The sequence below is a fragment of the Stegostoma tigrinum genome, chromosome 12, assembly GCF_030684315.1.
Source record: "Stegostoma tigrinum isolate sSteTig4 chromosome 12, sSteTig4.hap1, whole genome shotgun sequence".
Classification (NCBI taxonomy): Eukaryota; Metazoa; Chordata; class Chondrichthyes; order Orectolobiformes; family Stegostomatidae; genus Stegostoma; species Stegostoma tigrinum.
The window spans coordinates 4,977,112-4,999,308 of NC_081365.1; the positions used below are offsets into that span (position 1 = coordinate 4,977,112).

Below are 22,197 nucleotides of genomic sequence, written 5' to 3' on the forward strand. Positions count from 1 at the left end.
ACTTTTTGTACAGAACTGACTGAAAGGTAGAAGGCAGTGTATGGTGGTAGAGGGTCGCTTTTCAGACTGGAGGCCTGTGACCAGCGGTGTGCCACAAGGATCAGTGCTGGGTCCACTGCTTTTTGTCATTTATATAAATGATTTGGATATGAACGTAGGAGCTATGGTTAGTAAGATTGCAGATGACACCATAATTGGAGGTGTAGTGGACAGCGAAGAAGGTTACCTCAGAGTACAACGAGATCTTGATCAGATGGGCTAATGGGCCGAAGAGAGGCAGATGGAGTTTAGTTTAGATAAATGTGAGATGCTGCATTTTGGAAAGGCAAATCAGGGCAGGAATTGTACACTTAATGTTAAGGTCCCAGCGAGTGTTTCTGAACAAAAGACACCTTGGAATACAGGTTCGTAGTTCCTCGAAAGTGGAATCACATTTAGATAGGATAGTGAAGAAGGCTTTTAGCAGATTTGCCTTTATTGGTCAGTGCATTGAGTATAGGAGTTGGGCGGTCACGTTGCAGCTGTACAACTCTTTGGTCAGGCTACTTTTGGAATACTGTGTGCAATTTTGGTCTCCCTGCTATAGGAAGGATGTTGTGAAACTAGAAAGGGCTCAGAAAAGATTTACAAGGATGTTGCCAGGATTGGAGGGTTTGAGCTACAGCGAGAGGCTGAATAGACTGGGGCTATTTTCCATGGAGTGTTGGAGGCTGAGATTTAGAGAGATTTATAAAATCATGAAGGGCATGGATAGGGTGAAAAGGCAAGGTTTTTTCCCCTGGGTTAAGGAAGTCCAAAACTAGAGGACATAGGTTTAAGGTGAGAGGGGAAAGATTATGTGACCCAAGAGGCAACATTTTCACACAGAGGGTGGTGTGTGTAGAGAATGAGCTGCCAGAGGAAGTGGAGGAGGCTGGTACAATTACAGAGATAATGGGAACTGCAGATGCTGGAGAATCTGAGATAACAAAGTGTGGAGCTGGATGAACACAGCAGGCCAAGCAGCATCTTAGGAGGACAAAAGCTGACGTTTCGGGCCTAGTCCAGAAGCGTCAGCTTTTGTGCTTCTAAGATGCTGCTTGACCTGCTGTGTTCATCCAACTCCACACTTTGGTACAATTACAACATTTGAAAGGCATCTGGATGGGTATATGAAAAGATAGGCTTTACAGGGAGACGGACCAAATGCTGACACATGGGACTAGATTTATATAGGACATCCGGTCGGCATGGACAGGTTGGACCAAAGGATCTGCTTCCATTCTGTGCAGCTCCATGACTCTGTGACTTGAGAACATCTTTTTGTTAAGGTGTTGGTCACTTATTTATTCTGTTCTCCCTTCTGCAACATCCATTTTATTTCCATTTCTTTCACTCTTTCCGATTCTGTCTCTCTATTTTTCTCTATATTACTCTCTTGACCTCACCCCCACCCACATCTCTACCTCTCACCACCCCCCCAACCCCGTCTCTCCTGCCCTGCCGCTTGCTCTGACTCTGTCACTCTCCTCTATTTCACTCTCTCATCCCCCCCAACACACCCCCTGTCACTCTCTGCTTCTCTCTCTCTCTTTCTCGCTCTCTCTTTCACACACTCTCTGTTTATCTCTCTGAACCAACAGGCATTTCTCGCAGACACAGTGTTCTCGGGTGGGGCATGACCTGACTGGTGCAGTTTTCTCAGGAGTTAATTGGATAGACATGAAGATGACAAGATGATTCCCCGTTTGAGGAAGGAAATGCTGATAGACTGACTGGAAGAGGCATGGGGAAAGCAGACATAGACCTGAGAGTCTCAATGATCTGAACTTGTAAGGCCCTTCTAGTTGTTTATCATCTGCATTTCCACAGTAACTGTGTTTGCTGTCTGTATTTCCACATGTTTTTTGCTCTCTCTCTCTCTCTGCTCCAGTTTCTGCTTCCTTCTCATCCCCAGTTTAATCTCTACCTTGTTTATAATGTATGTTGTGAGGGGGTTCACTTGGGATCATACTTGTCAGAATCTGAAGATTATGAATTTATGAGCAGCACCAGACCTGAAGATGAGGTATTAACCTGGTGAAGCCACCAAACAGGCCTAGTTTCATGCCAAACAGCGAAAGCAGCAAGTGATAGTCAGAGCAAAGTGACCCCACATCCGGTCATAAACAATTCACTGGAGGAGGAGGCTCCACAGATATCCCCATCCTCAATGATGGAAAAGCCCAGCACATCAGTGCAAAAGATAAGGCTGAAGCATTCGCAGCAATCTTCAGCCAGAAGTGCCGAGTGGATGCTCCATCTCAGCCTCCTCTAATTGTCCCCAGCATCACAGATACCAGTCTTCAGCCAATTCGATTCACTCCACGTGATATCAAGAAACGGTTGGAGCCACTGGACACTGAAAAAGCTATGGGCCCTGACAACATTCCGGTAATAGTCCTGAAGACTTGTGCTCCAGAACCTGCCGCTCCCCTAGCCAAGCTGTTCCAGTACGGTTTTAACACGGGTATCCACTGACAATGTGGAAAATTGGCCGGGTATGTCCTGCACATAAAAAGCAGGACAAATCCAACCGGCCAATTACCGCCCCATCAGTCTCCGTCGATAATCAGTAAAGCGATGGAAGGTGTCAGTAACAGTGCGATCAAGCAGCACCTGCTCAGCAATAACCTGCTCAGTGACGCCCAGTTTGGGCTCCGCCAGGGCCACCCAGCTCCTGACCTCATTATAGCCTTGGTTCAAACATGGACAAAAGAGCTGAATCCCAGAGGGCGAGGTGAGAGTGACAGCCCTTGACATCAAGGGAGCAATTGACCGAGTGTGGCATCAAGGGGCCCCAGCAAAACTGGAATCGATGGGTATCAGGGGGCAAACTCTCTGGTGGTTGGAGTCATACCTGACACAGAGGAAGATGGTTGTGGTTTTGGGAGGTCAGTCACCTCAGCTCCAGGGCATCTCTGCAGGTATTCCTCAGGATAGTGTCCTCGGCCCAACCATCTTCAGCTGCTTCATCAATGACCTTCCCTCCATCATAAGGTCAGGAGTGGGGATGTTCACCGATGGTTGCACAATGTTTAGCACCATTCGTGACTGCTCAGATACTGAAGCAGTCCGTATTCACATGCAACAAGATCTGGACAATATCCAGGCTTGGGCTGACAAATACAAGTGACGTTCGCGCCACACAAATGCCAGGCTATGACCATCACCAATAAGAGACAATCTAACCACCATCCCATGGCATTCAATGGTGTTACCATCACTGAATCTCCCACTATCAACATCCTAGGGGTTATCATTGACAGAAACTCAACTGGACTCACCACATCAACACAATGGCTACAAGAGCAAGTCAGAAGCTGGGAATACTGCAGCGAGTAACTCACCCCCTGACTCCCTAAAACCTGTCTACCATCTACAAGGCACAAGTCAGGAGTGCGATGGAATACTCCCCACTTGCCTGGATGGGTGCAGCCCCAACAACACTGAAGAAGCTTGACATCATCCAGGACAAAGCAGCCGCTTGATTGGCATCACATCACAAGCATCCACTTTCTCCACCACTGACACTCAGTAGCAGCAGTGTGTACTATCTACAAGATGCACTACAGAAATTCACCAAAGATCCTCGGGCAGCACCTTCCAAACCCACGACCACTTCCGCCTAGAAGGACAAGGGCAGCAGATCCATGAGAACACCACCTCCTGCAAGTTCCCCTCCAAACCAGTCACCATCCTGTCTTGGAAAAATATTGCCGTTTCTTCCCTGTCACTGGGTCAAAATCCTGGAATTCCGACCCTAAGGGCTTTCTGGATCAACCAACAGCACATGGACTGCAGCGGTTCAAGAAGGCAGCTCACCCCCACCTTCTCAAGGGACACCTAGGGACGCGCAATAAATGCTTGGCCCAGCCAGCAATACCTACATCCCACAAGTGAATAGAAAAAATAATTTAAGCCCCCCTTCCAGGACTGGAGCAGGCATGTTAGAGCTGATATTATATGGTACCATACTGTGGGAGTGTAGCATTATCACAGTCTTCATCTTTTTCATGAGAAGTTGTCCCAAGGCCCCATGTGTGCTCTCACACAATCACTGTTTCCGTGATTGGCAGGTACGTTATTCCTCTCTCCTGGCTAATATGTATCCTTTAGTCAACATCTTCAAGATGGAACGACCTGCTCATTACCACATTGCTGTTTATGGGATCATGCTGTGTGCACGTTTGCTGCTGTATATCCTGCATTAACACAGTGACTACACTTGTCTATTAACTGTAATGTGCTTTAGAATGTCTTTTGATTGTGTCAAAGGCGCTATGTAAATGCACATCTTTAATCCTTTTAATCACCGATGGGTGATGGTCATTCTGGTAGAAAGTCTGCTAAACACCCTGTCAGATCCAAAGCGAGTGACCAGTTGTTCTGGAGAAATGATTAACCAGTACTGAGGACGATCCCATGTAACACAGGAAAAGGAAAGGAAGTGAACTTCTAGCTGGTCCCAGGCTGCTTTTGGCTAATGCTCCTTGTGATGTCTGTACAGATAATTTGCTGATCTTACTGAAAGATACCGCTACTGTGAACTGCAATGCAGTGCATCGATTCACTGTTTTTGCATTCGTTAGGGAAAAATGCTGTGTGTCCCTGAGTCTCTCTCTCTCTCTCCCTCATCTCTCCCCTGGGCGTCAGGACTTCAAATTATTGATTGCAGTAACGATTTGGATTGTGAAGGTGAGACTAGAGTCAAACACCAGGGCCCACTGTTAAAGTGGCAGTGGCGATCAATTCTCCAGGAGATATTTGAACTCAGCAGATGAATTTTGGGGAATGAGGTCAGGGGATGGGCGATGGGAGAGGCAGTGGACAGTGGTGCCATTCTGGGAGATGTTTATTCCAACCCATCTCGAATCCTGAGTGACAGAGGTTTGACTTAAATGGAGTATCATTATTGGGAAGGGAAACATCAATGGATGGAGGCTAAGCTTACTGTATATACGTATAGAATGACATTGTACAGCAAGAGGCCATTTGGCCCATTGTGCATGTCTGACTCCATGAGAACTAACCAATTGCCCTTTCCAAACGCCTTGCAATATATATTTTTAAAATCAAGTATTTATACAATTTCCTCTTAATTGCACTTCTATGTTATTTTCAAGGTTAGAGATTATAGTCTAACAGGTTTATTTGAAATGACAAGCTTTTGGAGCACTGCTCCTTCATCCGGAGGCTTGTGATTTCAAATAAACCTGCTAGACTGCGACCTGGTGCCGTGTGATTTCTGATCTTATCTGGCCCAGTCCCACACCAGCACCTCCACATCATGGCATCTCATTTACAGGCAGCATGTTGCAGATCACAACAGCTAACTGCTTTGGAATAACAGAAATCACTCTATTGTCACCTCTGGTTGTTTAATCACCTTAAATCTGTGTTAATGAACGTTCTGTCACCATAATCAGTTTATCCTTATTTATTGCCTCAATGCAATTAATAATTATGAGAATGTCCATCAATCTGATGTTAACCGACTTATATTGCAGCTGCATCAGCCTCCTCACGCAACCTCTACTCTCTGTATTTACTGGGAATAAAATCAGCATTTAGATGTTTTCAGGAAAAAGGAGAAAGATATATTTGTGGAGGTATTGCTGAAAAGGGGAAAAGATAATAGGGTCTGCTGGGAGAGGTGATGCAGTGTAGGTTGTCGGTGGTGCACTGGTAATGTCACTGGGCTAGGAATTTGTGAGGTGGACAGTCGTCAGCGAGGGTGGCACGGTGGCTCACTGGTTAGCACTGCTGCCTCACAGCGCCAGGGAGCCAGGTTTGATGCCAGCCTCAGGTGGACTGTCTGTGTGGAGTTTGCACATTCTCCCTATGTCCGTGTGGGTTTCCTTTGGGTGCTCCGGTCTCCTCCCACAGTCCAAAGATGTGCAGGCCGGGTGGGTTGGCCATGCTAAATTACTCATAGTGCCCAGGGATGTGCAGGTTAGGTGGGTTAGTCACGGGAAATGTGAGGTTATGGCAATCGGATAAGAGTATGGGTGGAATGCTCTTTGGACAGTTGGTGTAAATTTAATGGGCCAAATGGCCTGTTTCCCATTAATAGGGATTCTAGGATTACCAATGATGACAACTGGGCTGGTAATCCAGAAAGCCAGCCTAATGTTTTGGGGTAATGGGTTCAAATCCTGCCATTACCAGTCATGATATTTCAATTCGTTAAAAACCTGTAATTAAATTAAACCAGCCAAATGTTGACCATGGAATTACTGTCAATTGTTGTAAAATCCGTTAAACATAATGCTGGAGAAACTCTGCAGGCCTGGCCGCGGCTGTGGAGAGAAGACCGTGTCAATATTTCGAGCCCAGTGGATCCTTCATCAGAACTGAAAGTGGTTGGGAATTGGTAAGATTTACCTTTATATGTTCCATTCTGACAAAGGGTCACTGGACTTGAAATATTCACTCCATTTCTTTCTCCACAGATGCCACCAGATTCTGCTGAGATTCTCTGGCATTCTGTGTTTGTTTTAGATTTCCAGCATCTGTAGTATTTTGTTCTAGTTTATTGTTGAAAAAAACCCATCCGGTTCACTCATGTCCTTTAGGGAAGGAAACTGCCATCCTTACCTGGTCTGGTCTATGTGTGACTCGAGATCCACAGCAATGGGGTTGACTTTTAACTGCCCCCGGGGCAATTAGGGATGGGCAATAAATGCGAGTGTACCCTCAAATTGAATGAACAAAAGGGTAAAACAGCCCCAACACCAGTATCAATCAGACTGGCTGAATGGCCTGTTCCTGTGCTGTACATTCTGTTTGCTGTTGTGTTGTTGGCATGAGTTGGTTGAAGTGTTTGCCTCTGCTGTTCCCACTCTACAGGGCGAGCTGTGATGTGAGAAAGTGACACAACATGAGGGATCAATGGACAGGAACTGCACCCCTTGCTGCTCTTTTCATTCTCAAGCTGGTGACCTCACAGCATCTGTCTGTGTGGCACATTGATCCAGGTGAGAGAAATATCCTCAAACCCAAGCATCCCTCTCCCTGTGTCTGTCTCTGTCTGTCTGCATCTCTCTGTCTGTCTGTCTCTGCCTGTCTTCTCATTATTAATTTCCACTCTCACTACACACTCACCTTTTGCTCTGAAATATTGTTGTGTCATTTTATCAGGCTCAAGAATTAACACTCAGACATTAGCTGTAACAGTTAAACAGAGCCGACTCTCCAACTTAGAACGTAGAACATAGAAAGGTATAGCACAGTACAGGCCCATTGGCCCACATTGTTGTGCCAACCTATTACCCAACCGAAGTTAAAAGTCCCCTGCATACCCTACAATTTACTATCCTCCATGTGCCTAAACAAGAGTCGCTTAGAAGTTTCTAAAGTATTTGACTCTGCTACCACTGCACGCAGCTCATTCCACCCTCTGTGTGAAGAACCTACCTCTGACATCTCTCCTCTACCTTCCTCCAATCACCTTAAAATTATGGCCCCGCGTGATAGTCATTTCCGACCTGGGAAAAAATCTCCAATTATCCATCTACTGAAAACCTCTCATTTTGTTTGCTTTGCACCTCTCTTGTGGCTGTGACACAAAGTCGAGGTACAGTCTCACACACACACTGACTCTCACTGGGGTACACTCCCACACACACTGATTCTCACTGGGGTGCACTCTCACACACACACTGACTCTCACCGGGGTACACTCTCACACACACACTGACTCTCACTGGGGTACAGTCCCACACACGCTGACTCTCACTGGGGTACAGTCCCACACACACACTGACTCTCACTGGGGTACAGTCCCACACACACTGACTCTCACTGGGGTACAGTCCCACACACACTGACTCTCACTGGGGTACAGTCCTACACACACACTGACTCTCACTGGGGTACGCTCCCACACACACACTGACTCTCACTGGGGTACAGTCCTACACACACACTGACTCTCACTGGGGTACAGTCGCACACACACACTGACTCTCACTGGGGTATGCTCCCACACACACACTGACTCTCACTGGGGTACGCTCCCACACACACACTGACTCTCACTGGGGTACAGTCCTACACACACACTGACTCTCACTGGGGTACAGTCACACACACACACACTGACTCTCACTGGGGTATGCTCCCACACACACACTGACTCTCACTGGGGTACGCTCCCACACACACACTGACTCTCACTGGGGTACAGTCCCACACACACTGACTCTCACTGGGGTACAGTCCCACACACACTGACTCTCACTGGGGTACAGTCCTGCACACACACTGACTCTCACTGGGGTACAGTCCCACACACACTAAAACCTGAAGAAGGAGCAGCGCTCAGAAAGCTTGCGTTTTCAAATAAACTTGTTGGACTTTCACCTCGTGTCATGTGATTTCTGACCTTGTCCAGTCCTCTGGCACCTCTATATCGTGGTGCAATTTCTCTCACACACTTACTTTTGTCAGTGAACAGTCCAACACACATTTACCCTTTTTGGGGTTCAGTTTGCTGAAATTAATTATTAAGTGTTAGTTGGTGGTAAATCTTTAACTCATCTGAGCGAAGGGCTGGGTTTTGTCTGTAAGCTGGATTTATTGCTGGTAGAAGTTGGTGGGAGAGTTTCACATGGGCCCTCCATCTGCCAAGATTAATATTGATTGCTCAAACCCAATAAGGCCTCATGAATTCTGGTGTAGCTGGATTTTAATTGATCCACCTCTGGTGGATTTGCCTTCAGAGTCACACTCTGGAATTCACTCCCTAAACCTCTCTATCTACCTCGCTTTGTTCTCTAATTCATTGCTTAACAAGATTTTGGTCACCTATCCTAATGCTGTCTTGCATTGATTTGTGTAAAATAATGTTTGAGTCTTCAGTTGTGAACTGTCTTTGGGGATTTTACAGAATGAAAGATGCTATATAAGTGCAAGCATTTTTGTTGCTCTCTCGTATCTCCAAGTCACTCATGTCCTTCAGATTTGGTGTCTTTCAATTAAACCTCTCCATGACAGATTGTGCTTAATATTGAGCAGTGTCGTGAACATAGAGAGACAACTTAGAATACAGGGTGCGATTCAAAACAGAGTGCGGGAACAGAGTGATTCAAGATGGGGTTAGGGGTGGGGGTTTGTCTGAACACAAAAGTTTAAGGTGGCCGCACAGGTTGAGGCCATGAATTAAATGGCATAAAATTCAAAAACACAGAGGTCCTGGTAAATCTTCTCCTGTTTGGGAACCACACTTCAGGAAGGCATTGCAGAGAGTGCAGGGAGTTTCGTGGAGAATGGTACCAGGGTTTTCAGTTATCCGGGTTTATTGGAGCAGCTGGGCTCATCTTCATGGGAGAAAGGGAGGCCGAGAGGAGATTCAGTCAAGGGGCTCAGATTCAGGAGGGGCCAGGACAAAGCAGATGAGGAAAAATTGTCCCATTTCATGAAAGAATTGAGACTGAGAGGACTTCAAGACGAAGTGAAAGGCAAAGGGATCAAAGACATAATGAATTGGCTCATGCAGTGAGTGGTTAAGGTTAGGGTTAGTGTGAAGTTTAGGATTAGGGTCAGGGTTAAGGTGAGGATTAGATTCCCTCCAGTGTGGAAGCAGGCCCTTCGGCCCAACAAGTCCACACCGCCCCTTGAAGCATCCCACCCAGACCCATTCCCCTGTAACCTCACACCCTTGAACACTACGGAAAATTTAGCATGGCCAATCCACCTAGCCTGCACATCTTTGGATTGTGGGAGGAAACCAGACCACCCGGAGGAAACCCACACAGACACAGGGAGAATGTGCAATCTCCGCACAGACACTCGCCTGAGACTGGAATTGAGCCTGAGTCCCTAGTGCTGTGAGGTTGCAGTGCTAACCACTGAGCCACTGTGCCACCCAAAGGATGAGCGTTAGAGTTGCAATGAGGGTAGGTTTAGGGTCAGGGTTAGGGTTAGTGTTAGCTTCGCGTTAGGGTTAGGATCTGTGTTAGGGCTCGGGTTTGGATTAGGACCTGGACTCTGCTGCATGAGAGTGTGCTGGAGTGTATTAGATAGGCAGCTGAAGAGAAGAAAATTTGTAGAGAAAGAAGCAAAGAAAATAAAAGAGGAGTAGGCCATCTGGCCCTTCGAGCCTACTCTCCCATTCAATATGATAATGGCTGACCATCAAATTCAGTCCCCTGTTTTCACTTCCTCCCCCATGCCCTCTGCCCCCTGTTTCCCTCAGAACTAGATCTAACTTCTTGAAACATTATGTTTTGGCCTGAAAAGAGCCAGGGAAGAGGACAGCTTACCATGCTCGTTTATGGAACTGACTTGGATATGATGGGCCAAATGGCTATCTCCTATGATGCAATCTTTCTCTGATTCTGTAACCTTCAGTAGTGAAAGGAAATCAACCTCAGTCAACTGATAATAAGAATGGTTCTTGGAAAGAGAGACTTCAGTGATGAAGATACATTGGAGAAATTGGGATTGATCTCCTTGGAGAGGAGAACGCTGACAGTATATTTGATCAAGGTTTTCAAAATTATGAGCAGTCTGGACGGAGTAGGTAGAGGGGAAGCTGTACCTGTTTATAAAAGGAACAAGAATGAGAAAGTGGAGATTTAAAGTGATATGCAAATGAAGTGAGGGTAATGTGAGAAAATATTTATTACCAAGCGAGTAGTTAGGATCTGGAATATTCTACCTAAAAGTCTGTTGGAGGCTGATTCTGTTGAGGCATTCAAGAAGGACATAGAGTCATAGAGAGGTACAGCATGGAAATGGACCCTTCGGTCCAAGTTGTCCATGCTGACCAGGTATCCTAAATAAATCGAGCCCCATTTGCCAGGATTTGCCATATTCCTCTAAATCCTTCCTAAATATATACCCATCCAGATGTCTTTTAAATGTAGCCATTGTACCAGCCTCCACCACTTCCTCTGGCAGTTCATTCCACATATGCACCAGCCTCCATGTGAAAAGTTGCCCCTTCGGTCCCTTTTATATTTTTCCCGTCACACCTTAAACCTATGCCCCTCTAGTTTTGGACCCCCTTACCCTGGGGAAAAGATCTCGTCTATTCACCCAGTCCATGCCCCTCATGATTTTATAATCCTCTATAAGGTCACTGCTCAGCCTCCAATGCTCCGGGAAAAATAGCCCCAGCCTATTCGGCTTCTGCCTATAGCTCCCACCCTCCAACCCTGGCAACATCCTTGTAAATCTTTTCTGAACCCTTTCAAGCTTCACAACATCTCCCATGGTTGTTGAGGTAGAAATGGTGTCGAAGGGAGGTGGGGGGGGGGAAATACAGGAGAACAGAAGGGGATTAATTGGACAGTGGGCACAAAATGGTGCAAATTACCCCACTCTGTTCCGTAACAATTCTGTGATTCTGTTTCTGGTTGGGAAGTCCAATTTGGCACAGATTGGGAGTGGGGGTATGGTGTTAAGCGTGGGAGGAGTGGGACTGAAGTTTGACATCACTGAGCTGAGCAGTCAAATCTGCTGTGGTGCCAAGGTAATACTGGACAATTGCCAAGTGTTAGTTAAAATAATAGCTCAGTTCCTGCCAGCCCTCCTCTCATTCATTCGATATTCACTTGGTGTCTCTCGCTTTTTCTGAACAGGTTGATTTATTTTCTTTCAAGTTTATTTCAGTCAGAAAGCAGATTGTAAGACAGAATCTCTATTTAATTCTCCTTTCTTGTGCAGAACCCTTCTGTGAATTCTTTTTCTCTCCCTCTCCTTCAATTCTCTTGCAGTCTCTTTTCATTTCACTGATAATAATTGATTTCTACCAACCACCTCCCCCTCCTCATATACCCCTCAGAGGGTGCCATGTCCAGCTACAGAATGAATTATGCAGCAAAACCACAGTTGGAATGTAGAGGTTCAGATTTTCACTGTGCCGGGGAAAACAGAAGGTGTTAAATTCAGGCCAGATAAAGCAGAGATGTTGTAATGGTCCAGGCTATTGTAAGATTATCAGAAAGAGTAAATCAATTTTCATTAACTCCACACATGATAGAGTTGTCCATACTCAAAATCAGGCTCCTGCAGAAATTTGGCTACATCTACTGATCTGCAAAGAAATTATCTGGACAAGATTCTCAAAATAGTGAAGAAAATTTAACACAAATAAAGGAATTTTATCAAGGAGTTCTAGGCATTATATGCAGAATAACGGATACCCGGGAGTGACCTTGAGACTGAAATGTAATCGACTGAGTCAGCGTTTATGTATAAAATAACAGATCCCCAGGAGTGAGTTACAGACTGGAATCTAATTGGAGGACTCAGGGCTTACATGCAAAATAACAAATCCTAGGAGGGAGTTACAGATTGAAATCTAATGAAAGGGCTCAGGGTTTATATACAGAATAACAGATCCCTGGTAGTGAGTTACAGACTGGAATTTAATTGAGGGGCTCAGGATGTATATATAGAATAACAGATACTAGGCGTGAGTTACAGACTGGAATCTAATTGAGGGGCTCAGGGTTTATATACAAAATAACAGATCCTGGGAGGGAGTTACAGATTGGAATCTAATCAAAGGGCTCAGGGTTTATCTATAGAATAACATATCCCTGGGAGTGAGTTACAGACTGGAATCTATTTGAGGGGCTCGGGTAGCTTGATATACAGGATAACAGATACCTGGGTGTGAAATGCAGACTGGAATCCAATCTTGGGGAATAGGGGTTTATATGGAGAATAACACATACCCGAGAGTGAGTTTCCAACAATTGATGTGAAGGATTGGGAAGGGGTGGAATACGGTATTGTCAGATCATGACATTTGCCTGTGAATTAGTAGCAAGCTGCAGTGTAATGTGGTGGATAGCCTGGCACTGTGCTGTCCACTTCAGTTTGTTGTGATGGACCAGGCTAGATTGAGCACTGGAGAAACACAAAGTCAGAATAATAACAAGGACCAAAGTATTGTTGTCTCTTAGCAAGAGAGTTTGTGTCAGGAGTGTAAGTGGAACGAGAATGATTCAGTAAATTACAAAACAGGAGAAGTATGTTGAAGCAGATTTTACAGAGTCCTCTTAACATTGCCATTAATAATGTAACAGGATTTTCAAATGAAAATCTTCCGCCATCGGTTCTGAGGTTCTGACAGGGCAGCACTCAGGTAAGAGGCAAACAGTGCAGTCAGATCCTCATCAATATCCACTGCAGATGCGCAGGGAGTCATTGTCTATACAATCTGCATCCTCGAGCCACAGACTGCCACCTCAACATAATCAATCAGCACTGAGGGAGTGCCGCCCTGTCAGAGGGTCAGTACTGAGGGAGTGCCGCACTGTCAGAGGGTCAGTACTGAGGAAGTACCGCACTGTCAGAGGGTCAGTACAGACGGAGTGTTGCACTGTCAGAGGGTCAGTGCTGAGGGAGTGCCACACTGTCAGAGGGTCAGTACTGAGGGAGTGCTGCACTGTCAGAGGGTCAGTACTGAGGGAGTGCCGCACTGTCAGAGGGTCAGTACTGAGGGAGAGCCGCACTGTCAGAGGGTCAGTACTGAGGGAGAGCCGCACTGTCAGAGGGTCAGTACTGAGGGAGTGCCGCACTGTCAGAGGGTCAGTACTGAGGGAGTGCCACACTGTCAGAGGGTCAGTACTGAGGGAGTGCCACACTGTCAGAGGGTCAGTACTGAGGGAGCGCTGCACTGTCAGAGGGTCAGTGCTGAGAGAGTGCCACACTGTCAGAGGCTCAGGGCTGAGGGAGTGCCGCCCTGTCAGAGGGTCAATACTGAGGGAGCGCTGCACTGTCAGAGGGTCAGTACTGAGGGAGTGCCGCCCTGTCAGAGGGTCAGTACTGAGGGAGTGCCACACTGTCAGAGGGTCAGTACTGAGGGAGTGCCACACTGTCAGAGGGTCAGTACTGAGGGAGCGCTGCACTGTCAGAGGGTCAGTGCTGAGAGAGTGCCACACTGTCAGAGGCTCAGGGCTGAGGGAGTGCTGCACTGTCAGAGGGTCAGTGCTGAGAGAGTGCCACACTGTCAGAGGCTCAGGGCTGAGGGAGTGCCGCACTGTCAGAGGGTCAGTACTGAGGGAGTGCCGCACTGTCAGAGGGTCAGTACTGAGGGAGTGCCGCACTGTCAGAGGGTCAGTACTGAGGGAGCGCTGCACTGTCAGAGGGTCAGTACTGAGGGAGTGCCGCCCTGTCAGAGGGTCAGTACTGAGGGAGCGCTGCACTGTCAGAGGGTCAGTGCTGAGAGAGTGCCACACTGTCAGAGGCTCAGGGCTGAGGGAGTGCCGCACTGTCAGAGGGTCAGTACTGAGGGAGTGCCGCACTGTCAGAGGGTCAGTACTGAGGGAGTGCCGCACTGTCAGAGGGTCAGTACTGAGAGAGCGCTGCACTGTCAGAGGGTCAGTACTGAGGGAGTGCCACACTGTCAGAGGGTCAGTACTGAGGGAGTGCCACACTGTCAGAGGGTCAGTACTGAGGGAGCGCTGCACTGTCAGAGGGTCAGTACTGAGGGAGTGCCGCACTGTCAGAGGGTCAGTACTGAGGGAGTGCCGCTCTATCAGAGGGTCAGTGCTGAGGGAGCGCTGCACTGTCAGAGGGTCAGTACTGAGGGAGTGCTGCACTGTCAGAGGGTCAGTACTGAGGGAGTGCCGCTCTATCAGAGGGTCAGTGCTGAGAGAGTGCCATACTGTCAGAGGCTCAGGGCTGAGGGAGTGCCGCACTGTCAGAGGGTCAGTACTGAGGGAGTGCCGCACTGTCGGAGGGTCAGTACTGAGGGAGTGCCGCACTGTCAGAGGGTCAGTACTGAGAGAGCGCTGCACTGTCAGAGGGTCAGTACTGAGGGAGTGCCACACTGTCAGAGGGTCAGTACTGAGGGAGTGCCACACTGTCAGAGGGTCAGTACTGAGGGAGCGCTGCACTGTCAGAGGGTCAGTACTGAGGGAGCGCTGCACTGTCAGAGGGTCAGTACTGAGGGAGTGCCGCTCTATCAGAGGGTCAGTACTGAGGGAGTGCTGCACTGTCAGAGGGTCAGTACTGAGGGAGTGCCACACTGTCAGAGGGTCAGTACTGAGGGAGTGCCGCACTGTCAGAGGGTCAGTACTGGGGGAGTGCCGCACTGTCAGAGGGTCAGTACTGAGGGAATGCCACACTGTCAGAGGGTCAGTACTGAGGGAGGGCTGCATTGTAGGAGGGTCAGTACTGAGGGAGTGCTGCACTGTCATTGAATATTATAAAATGTACAATTGAGCCTCATTCCACCTGTGCATTGCATTTCTTTCTGTTGCAGTCCATTCAATTTCTGATGTCTTGCAGGAATGGAATAGCCGGCCCAGGATATAATGCGTCCTTACCTTTTACCACCCCACCCAGATCAACTGTTCCTTTGATAATAGCAAAACGCTGCAGATGCTGGAAATCTGAAATAAACTCAGAGAAGTCTGGAGGATCTCTGCGGGACTCGCAGAATCTGTGGGGAGAGAAACAGTACATTTTTGACTTTGATATGACTGTTCTCATTATACATCAATGATCTGGATGACGGAACTGAGAGCATTGTTGCTAGGTTTGCAGGTGACACAAAGTTGGTTGAAGGGACAGTACTGTGAGGTGGGGAGGCTGCAGATGTACTTGGAAATACTCAGAGAGTTGGCTCAAAAGTGGCAGATGGAATACAATGGGGAGTGTGAAGTTTGCACTTTGGGAGGAAGAATAGAGGCATAGACTATTTTCTAAATAGTTAAAGACTTCAGAAATCTGAAGCACGAAGTGACTTGGGAATCCCAGTTTAGGATTCTCTTAAAGCTTCATGCAGCTACAGTTGGCAGCTCGGAACTCAAATGCAATGTTCGGATTCATTTCAAGAAGGCTTCAGTACAACAGCAGAGATGCTCTTCTGAATAAAAACCAAAAGAACTGTGGATTCTGTGAATCAGAAACAATTACTCTGTTTTCTCCTTCACAGATGCTGCTAGACCTGCTGAGCTTTTCCACCAACTTCTGTTTTTGCCCCGATGTACTTTTGACACTATGTAGGGCTCTGATCACACCACACTTGGAACATTGTGACAATTTTGTGCCCTATATCTATGGAAGGAGGTGCTGGCATTAGAGGACGTCCAGAGGAGGTTTACAAGAATGATCCCAGGGATGAAGAGTTTGTCATACAAGGAATGGTTGTGGACTCTGGGTCTATACTCGATGGAGTCTGTGAGGGGACAGTGAGGGCTGCAAGGTGTTGGAAGCCAGCGTCAATAGATGTGAAACTGGAAAGGCACAGCAGGGCAGACAGCATCCCAGGAGCAAGAAAGTCAATGTTTTGGACTGAAAGCCTTTGTCAGGACTGGGCAGGGGAGGGAATCCAGAAGTAAATAGAGGGAGGGGCGTGGTGCGATGGTAAGGGTAGGTGGGATGGTGAGAGGTGGATACAGGTAGGAGGCAGTGGGAATTGGTCAGTGGGAAGGGTGGAGCGGGTAGGTGAGTAGGAGGATGGACAGATTAGGTCAGGTCAGGGAGGCGAGGAGGAGGGGGAGGGCTGGAAATGGGATAAGGCTTGGGGCAGAGGGATTTTGCAGCTGGTGAAGTCAATATTGAGGCAATTGGGCTGTAAGCTCCCAGGGCAAAATATCAGGTGTTGTTCCTCCAGTTTATGTTTAGCCTCACTCTGACAGTGGAGGACCCCACAGATGGACATGTCACCAGGGGAGTAGGAAGGGGGATTAAAATGGACGGCAACTGGAAAGTAGATTAGTTGTTGTATGCAGAGCAGATGCTCCATGAACTGGTCCCTGAGTCTGCATTTGGTCTCTCCTTTATAGAAGAGACCACATAAGGAGCAATGGCTACAGAAGATGAGATTAGATGAAGTGCAAGAGAATCTCTGCCGGATCTGAAAGTATTGTTTGGGGCCTTGGATGGAGGTGAGAGGGGTGGTGTAAGGACAGGTGTTGCACTTCTTGCAGTGTCTGGAAAAATGTGATTTAAATTTACAAAATACTGTGAGGCCTGGATAGAGTGGACGTGGAAGAGATGTTTCCAGTAGGAGGAGAGACTAGGACCTGAAGGCACAGCCTCAGAGTGAAGGGACAACACTTTAGAACAGAGAGGAGGAGGAATTTCTTCAGCCAGAGGGTAGTGAATCTGTGGAACCCATTCCCGCAGAGATCTGTGAAGGGCAAATCATGGAAAACATAGGAGAAGGAAACAGATAGATTCCAAGACATGAAAAGCATCAAGAGTCATAAAGTCTTAGAGTAATAGAGTTGTACAGCAAAGGAAACAGACCCTTTTGCCCAATTTGTCCATGCTGACCAGATATCCTAAATTAATATCCCTCGAAACCCTTCCTATTCATACACCCATCTGGATGCCTTTTAAATGTTGTAATTGCACCAGACTCTAACACTTTCTCCAGCAGCTCGTTCCATACACTCACCACCTTCTGTGTGAAAGAGTTGCCCTTCAGTCCTTTTCAAATCTTTCCCCTCTCACCTTAAACCTATGCCCTCTAGTTTTGGACACTCCTACCCAGGGAAAAATTCCTTGGCTATTCACCATATCTATGCCCCTCATGGTTTTATAAACCTTTACAAGATCACCCCTCAGCCTCTGATGCTCCAGCGAAAATAGCCCCAGTCTATTCAGCCTCTCGCTATCACTCAAACCCTCCAACTCTGGCAACATCCTTGTAAATCTTTTCTGAACCCAAGGGGAGAGAGTAGGAGAATGGCATCGAGATGGAGGATCAGCCTCAATCATATTGAACAGCAGATCAGGTGTAATGGGCCAAATGGCCGACTCTCACTCTCCTTTTCTGTTTTCCACTCAGAGATTCTTTTCATCTGAGCCAGGACACATCCCTGCTACTATCGGCAACCAGAATAATTCCGATGCCCTCCACTTGCCCCTAATCATTCTGTGATACTTACCATCTGTTCCCCTTCGTCACCAAAGCAATTCACCCCCAACCTCGAACTCTTACCACTTTCCTGCTTGTGTCCTCCTTCCCCAGCCTCGCTCCCCATCCTTTCCATCTCCAGTATCCCATCACCCGGTCCCCCCCCCAACCTTCCAACCCCCACCCTCACTAACCCAGCACACTCTCCTTCACCACACCTTGCACCCCCCAACCCTCTCCACCCTCACACAGTCCCAATACCCCAACCCCTCCCATACCCCTTTCAGACTGAGCCCACCTTTGGCAATGTCACGATGTTACCAGTTCTCTGCGACAAGGTGCTGGATCAATCCTATTTATCTCCAACAGTGCATTCACCTTGTTGCAAACACACCATACATTTGGATCAAACGCCTTTTAGTTTTAGCATCAAACTGTTGCTTCCTAATTTGATCTCACTCGTTGATATGTTATTAGAGTTAAATGCCCCAGATGCTACGAAGATATGTACGAGTTGATGGTCTCATTCAATGAGGGTGTAGCCTGGAGAGTTTGAATGGCCCTCCACCCTGGTCCTGTTCATATGGAACTGTTTTGATTTCAGGCTGGTATTTTGCTCTTCCCTGCTGTGCCTCCCTGTTTTGGTAGTGGTGAGGGTGAAGGCCTTTGTCAGAAAAAAAGGCAATAAGAGAGATGTTGGGAGTTAAATTTATCTAAATTGGCCATCTGAATGCAGTGTAGTGCACTCAGCAACCTGCTGCAAGATCACGTTGGCAATTTTATTCCGGCTATTTCTTGAGTAATGCAAAATGGCAAGTCTCCAGATTGTGACCGATAGTGTCAAAGCAGACATAGTTTCAATTTATTGTACCTGAGGCTGGTTTTTATTTAAAATCCTTTCTCTTTTGCTCTTGAAGCTGCATGAGGTAAGAATGAGAAGGCAGGATTGAGAGTACTGTAGAAACATTTCATTTTAGTGTAGCAAGTGGTTGTCCCCTGGAATGGACTGCCTGAGAGTGTGGTGCCTATCACTAATAAGCACATTTTCTTCTAAATGAAAATAGATCCTATCCCTCAGTATCTTCTCCAGCAGCTTCCCCACCACTGACGTCAGGCTCACCGGTCAATAATTATCTAGATTATCCCTGCTACACTTCTTAAACAAGGGGACAACATCAGCAAATCTCCAGTCCTCCGGGACCTCACCCATGTTTAAGGATGCTGCAAAGATATCTGTTAAGGCCCCAGCTATTTCCTTTCTCACTTCCTTCAGTAACCTGGGATAGATCCTATCCGGACCTGGGGACTTGTCCACCCTAATGCCTTTTAGGATACCCAACACATGCCCCCTCCTTATGCTGACTTGACCTAGAGTAATCAAGCATCTATCCCTAACCTCAACTTCCATCATATCCCGCACCTCGGTGAATACTGACGCAAAGTACTCATTAAGAATCTCACTCATTTTCTCTGACTCCTCGCATAACTTCCCTCCTTTGTCCTTGAGTGGGCCAACCCTTTCTCTAGTTATCCTCTTGCTCCTTATGTATGAATAAAAGGCTTTGGGATTTTCCTTAACCCTGTTTGCTAAAGATATTCCATGATCCCTTTTTTGCCCTCTTAATTCCTTGTTTCAGGTTGGTCCTACTTTCCCGATATTCTTCCAAAACTTTGTCTGTTTTCAGTCGCCTAGACCTTATGTATGCTTTCTTTTTCCTCTTTGCTAGTCTCACAACTTCACCTGTCATACATAGTTCCATAATCTTGCCCTTTCTATCCCTCATTTTCACAGGGACATGTCTGTCCGACACTCTAATCAACCTCTCTTTAAAAGTCTCCCACATACCAAACGTGAATTTACCCTCAAATAGCTGCTCCCAATCCACATTCCCCAGCTCCTGCCAAATTCTGCTATCGTTGTCCTTCCCTCAGTTTAGCACTCTTCCTTTAGGACCAGTCTCGTCTTTGTCCATCAGTATTCTAAAACTTACAGAATTGTGATCACTATTCCCTAAATAATCCCCTACTGAAACTTCAACCACCTGGCCGGGCTCATTCACCTGCACCAGATCCAGTATGGCCCCTTCCTGAGTTGGACTATTTACATCCTGCTCCATAAACCTCCCCTCCCCCCTAACATTGAATGTTCCTTACAAATTCTGCTCCATCTAAACCCCTAACACTAAGTGAATCCCAGTCAATGTTGGGAAAACTAAAATCTCCCATCACCACCACCCTGTTGCTCCTACATCTTTCCATAATCTGTCTACGTATTTGTGCCTCTATCTCATGCTCGCTTTTGGGAGGCCTGTAGTACAGCCCCAACATTGTTACCACACCCTTCCTATTTCTGAGCTCCGCCCATATTGCCTCACTGTTTGAGTGCTCCATAGTGCTGTCCTTCAGCACAGCTGTGATATCGTCTTTGACCAGAAATGCAACTCCTCTGCCCCTTTTACCTCCCTCTCTATCCTGTCTGAAACATCTTTATCCTGAGATATTTAGTTCCCACCTTGCCCTTCCCTCAACCAAGTCTCAGTAATAGCAATAACATCATACTCCCAGGTACTAATCCAAGCCCTCAGTTCATCTATCTTTCCTACTACACTTCTTGCATTAAAACAAGTGCACCTCAGACCACCTGTCCCTTTGTATTCATCATCTGCTCCCCGACTACTATTCCCATTAGTCACACTGACTCCATTATCTCGTTCCTTACAGGCTTTAGTTACTACCTCCTTACTGTCCACTAACCTCCTCACTTTGGTTCCCACCCCCCTGCCACATTAGTTTAAACCCTCCCCAACAGCGTGAGCAAAACCACCCCCAGGACATTGGTTCCAGTCCTGCCCAAGTGTAGACCGTCCGATTTGTAACAGTACCACCTCCCCCAGAACCGGTCCCAATGTCCCAAAAATCTGAATGCCTCCCTCCTGCACCATCTCTCAAGCCACTCATTTACCCTGGCTGTTCTTTCATTTCTGCACTGACTAGCACGTGGCACTGGTAGCAATCCTGAGATTACTACCTCTGAGGTCCTACTTTTTAACTTGGCTCCTAACTCCCTAAATTCTGCTTGTAGTACCACATCCCATTTATTACTGATATCATTGGTGCCTATATGGTCCACGACAGCTGGCTGTTCACCCTCCCCCTTCAGAATGTCCTGCAGTCAATCTGAGACATCCCTGACCTGTGCACCTGGGAGGCAACATACCATTCGGGACAGATAATTGGAACTGCAGATACTGGAGAATCCAAGATATCAAAGTGTGAAGCTGGATGAACACAGCAGGCCAAGCAGCATCTTAGGAGCACAAAAGCTGACATTTTGGTCCTAGACCCTAGACCCTAGAAACATCATCTTTTGTGTTCCTAAGATGCTGCTTGGCCTGCTGTGATCATCCAGCTCCACACTTTGTTATACCATTCGGGAATCTTATTTTCACCCACAGCAACACTTATCTATTTCCCCTTACAATCGAATCCCCTATGACTCTAGCCCTTCTACTCTTTTTCCTGCTGTTCTGTACAGCAGAGCCAGCAGTAGCCATGAACCTGGCTACTTGCTGCCATCAGAGATAATGGGAACTGCAGATGCTGGAGAATCCAAGATAACAAAACGTGGAGCTGGATGAACACAGCAGGCCAAGCAGCATCTCAGGAGCACAAAAACTGATGTTTCGGGCCTAGACCCTTCATCAGAGACGGGGATGGGGAGAGGGAACTTGAATAAATAGGGAGAGAGGGGGAGGCGGACCGAAGATGGAGAGAAAACAAGCTAGGTAGAGAGGAGAGTATAGGTGGGGAGGTAGGGAGGGGACAGGTCAGTCCAGGGAAGATGGACAGGTCAAGGAGGCGGGATGAGGTGGTAGGTAGGAAATGGAGGTGCGGCTTGAGGTGGGAGGAAGGGATGGGTGAGAGGAAGAACAGGTTAGGGAAGCAGAGACAGGCTGGGCTGGTTTTGGGATGCAGTGTGGGAAGGGGAGATTTTGAAGCTTGTGAAGTCCACATTGATACCATTGGGCTGCAGGGTTCCCAAGCGGAATATGAGTTGCTGTTCCTGCAACCTTTGGGTGGCATTGTAGCACTGCAGGAGGCCCATGATGGACATGAGTCTGAGGAATGGGAGGGGGAGTTGAAATGGTTCGTGACTGGGAGGTGCCGTTGTTTGTTGCGAACCGAGCAGAGGTGTTCTGCAAAGCGGTGTGCAGAAGTGTTTGCAGAACACCTCCGCTCGGTTCGCAACAAACAACTGCACCTCCCAGTCGCGAACCATTTCAACCCCCCCTCCTATTCCTCAGACGACATGTCCATCATTGTCTCCTGCAGTGCCACAATGA

The 22,197-nt window shown here is 47.3% G+C and overlaps 1 protein-coding gene across 7 annotated transcripts in view; it reads left to right on the forward strand.

Moving 5' to 3' along the window:
* robo1 (roundabout, axon guidance receptor, homolog 1 (Drosophila)) overlaps window positions 1-22,197 on the forward strand; it is a 687,941-nt gene that overhangs the window by 94,013 nt on the left and 571,731 nt on the right. For all 7 annotated transcript variants that reach the window (XM_059650085.1, XM_059650094.1, XM_059650090.1 and 4 more), the window contains one exon: window positions 6,871-6,998. In XM_059650085.1, coding sequence (XP_059506068.1) covers window positions 6,902-6,998 — 97 coding nt within the window. In that variant the 5' untranslated portion in view covers window positions 6,871-6,901. The remainder of the gene's footprint in view (window positions 1-6,870; window positions 6,999-22,197) is intronic.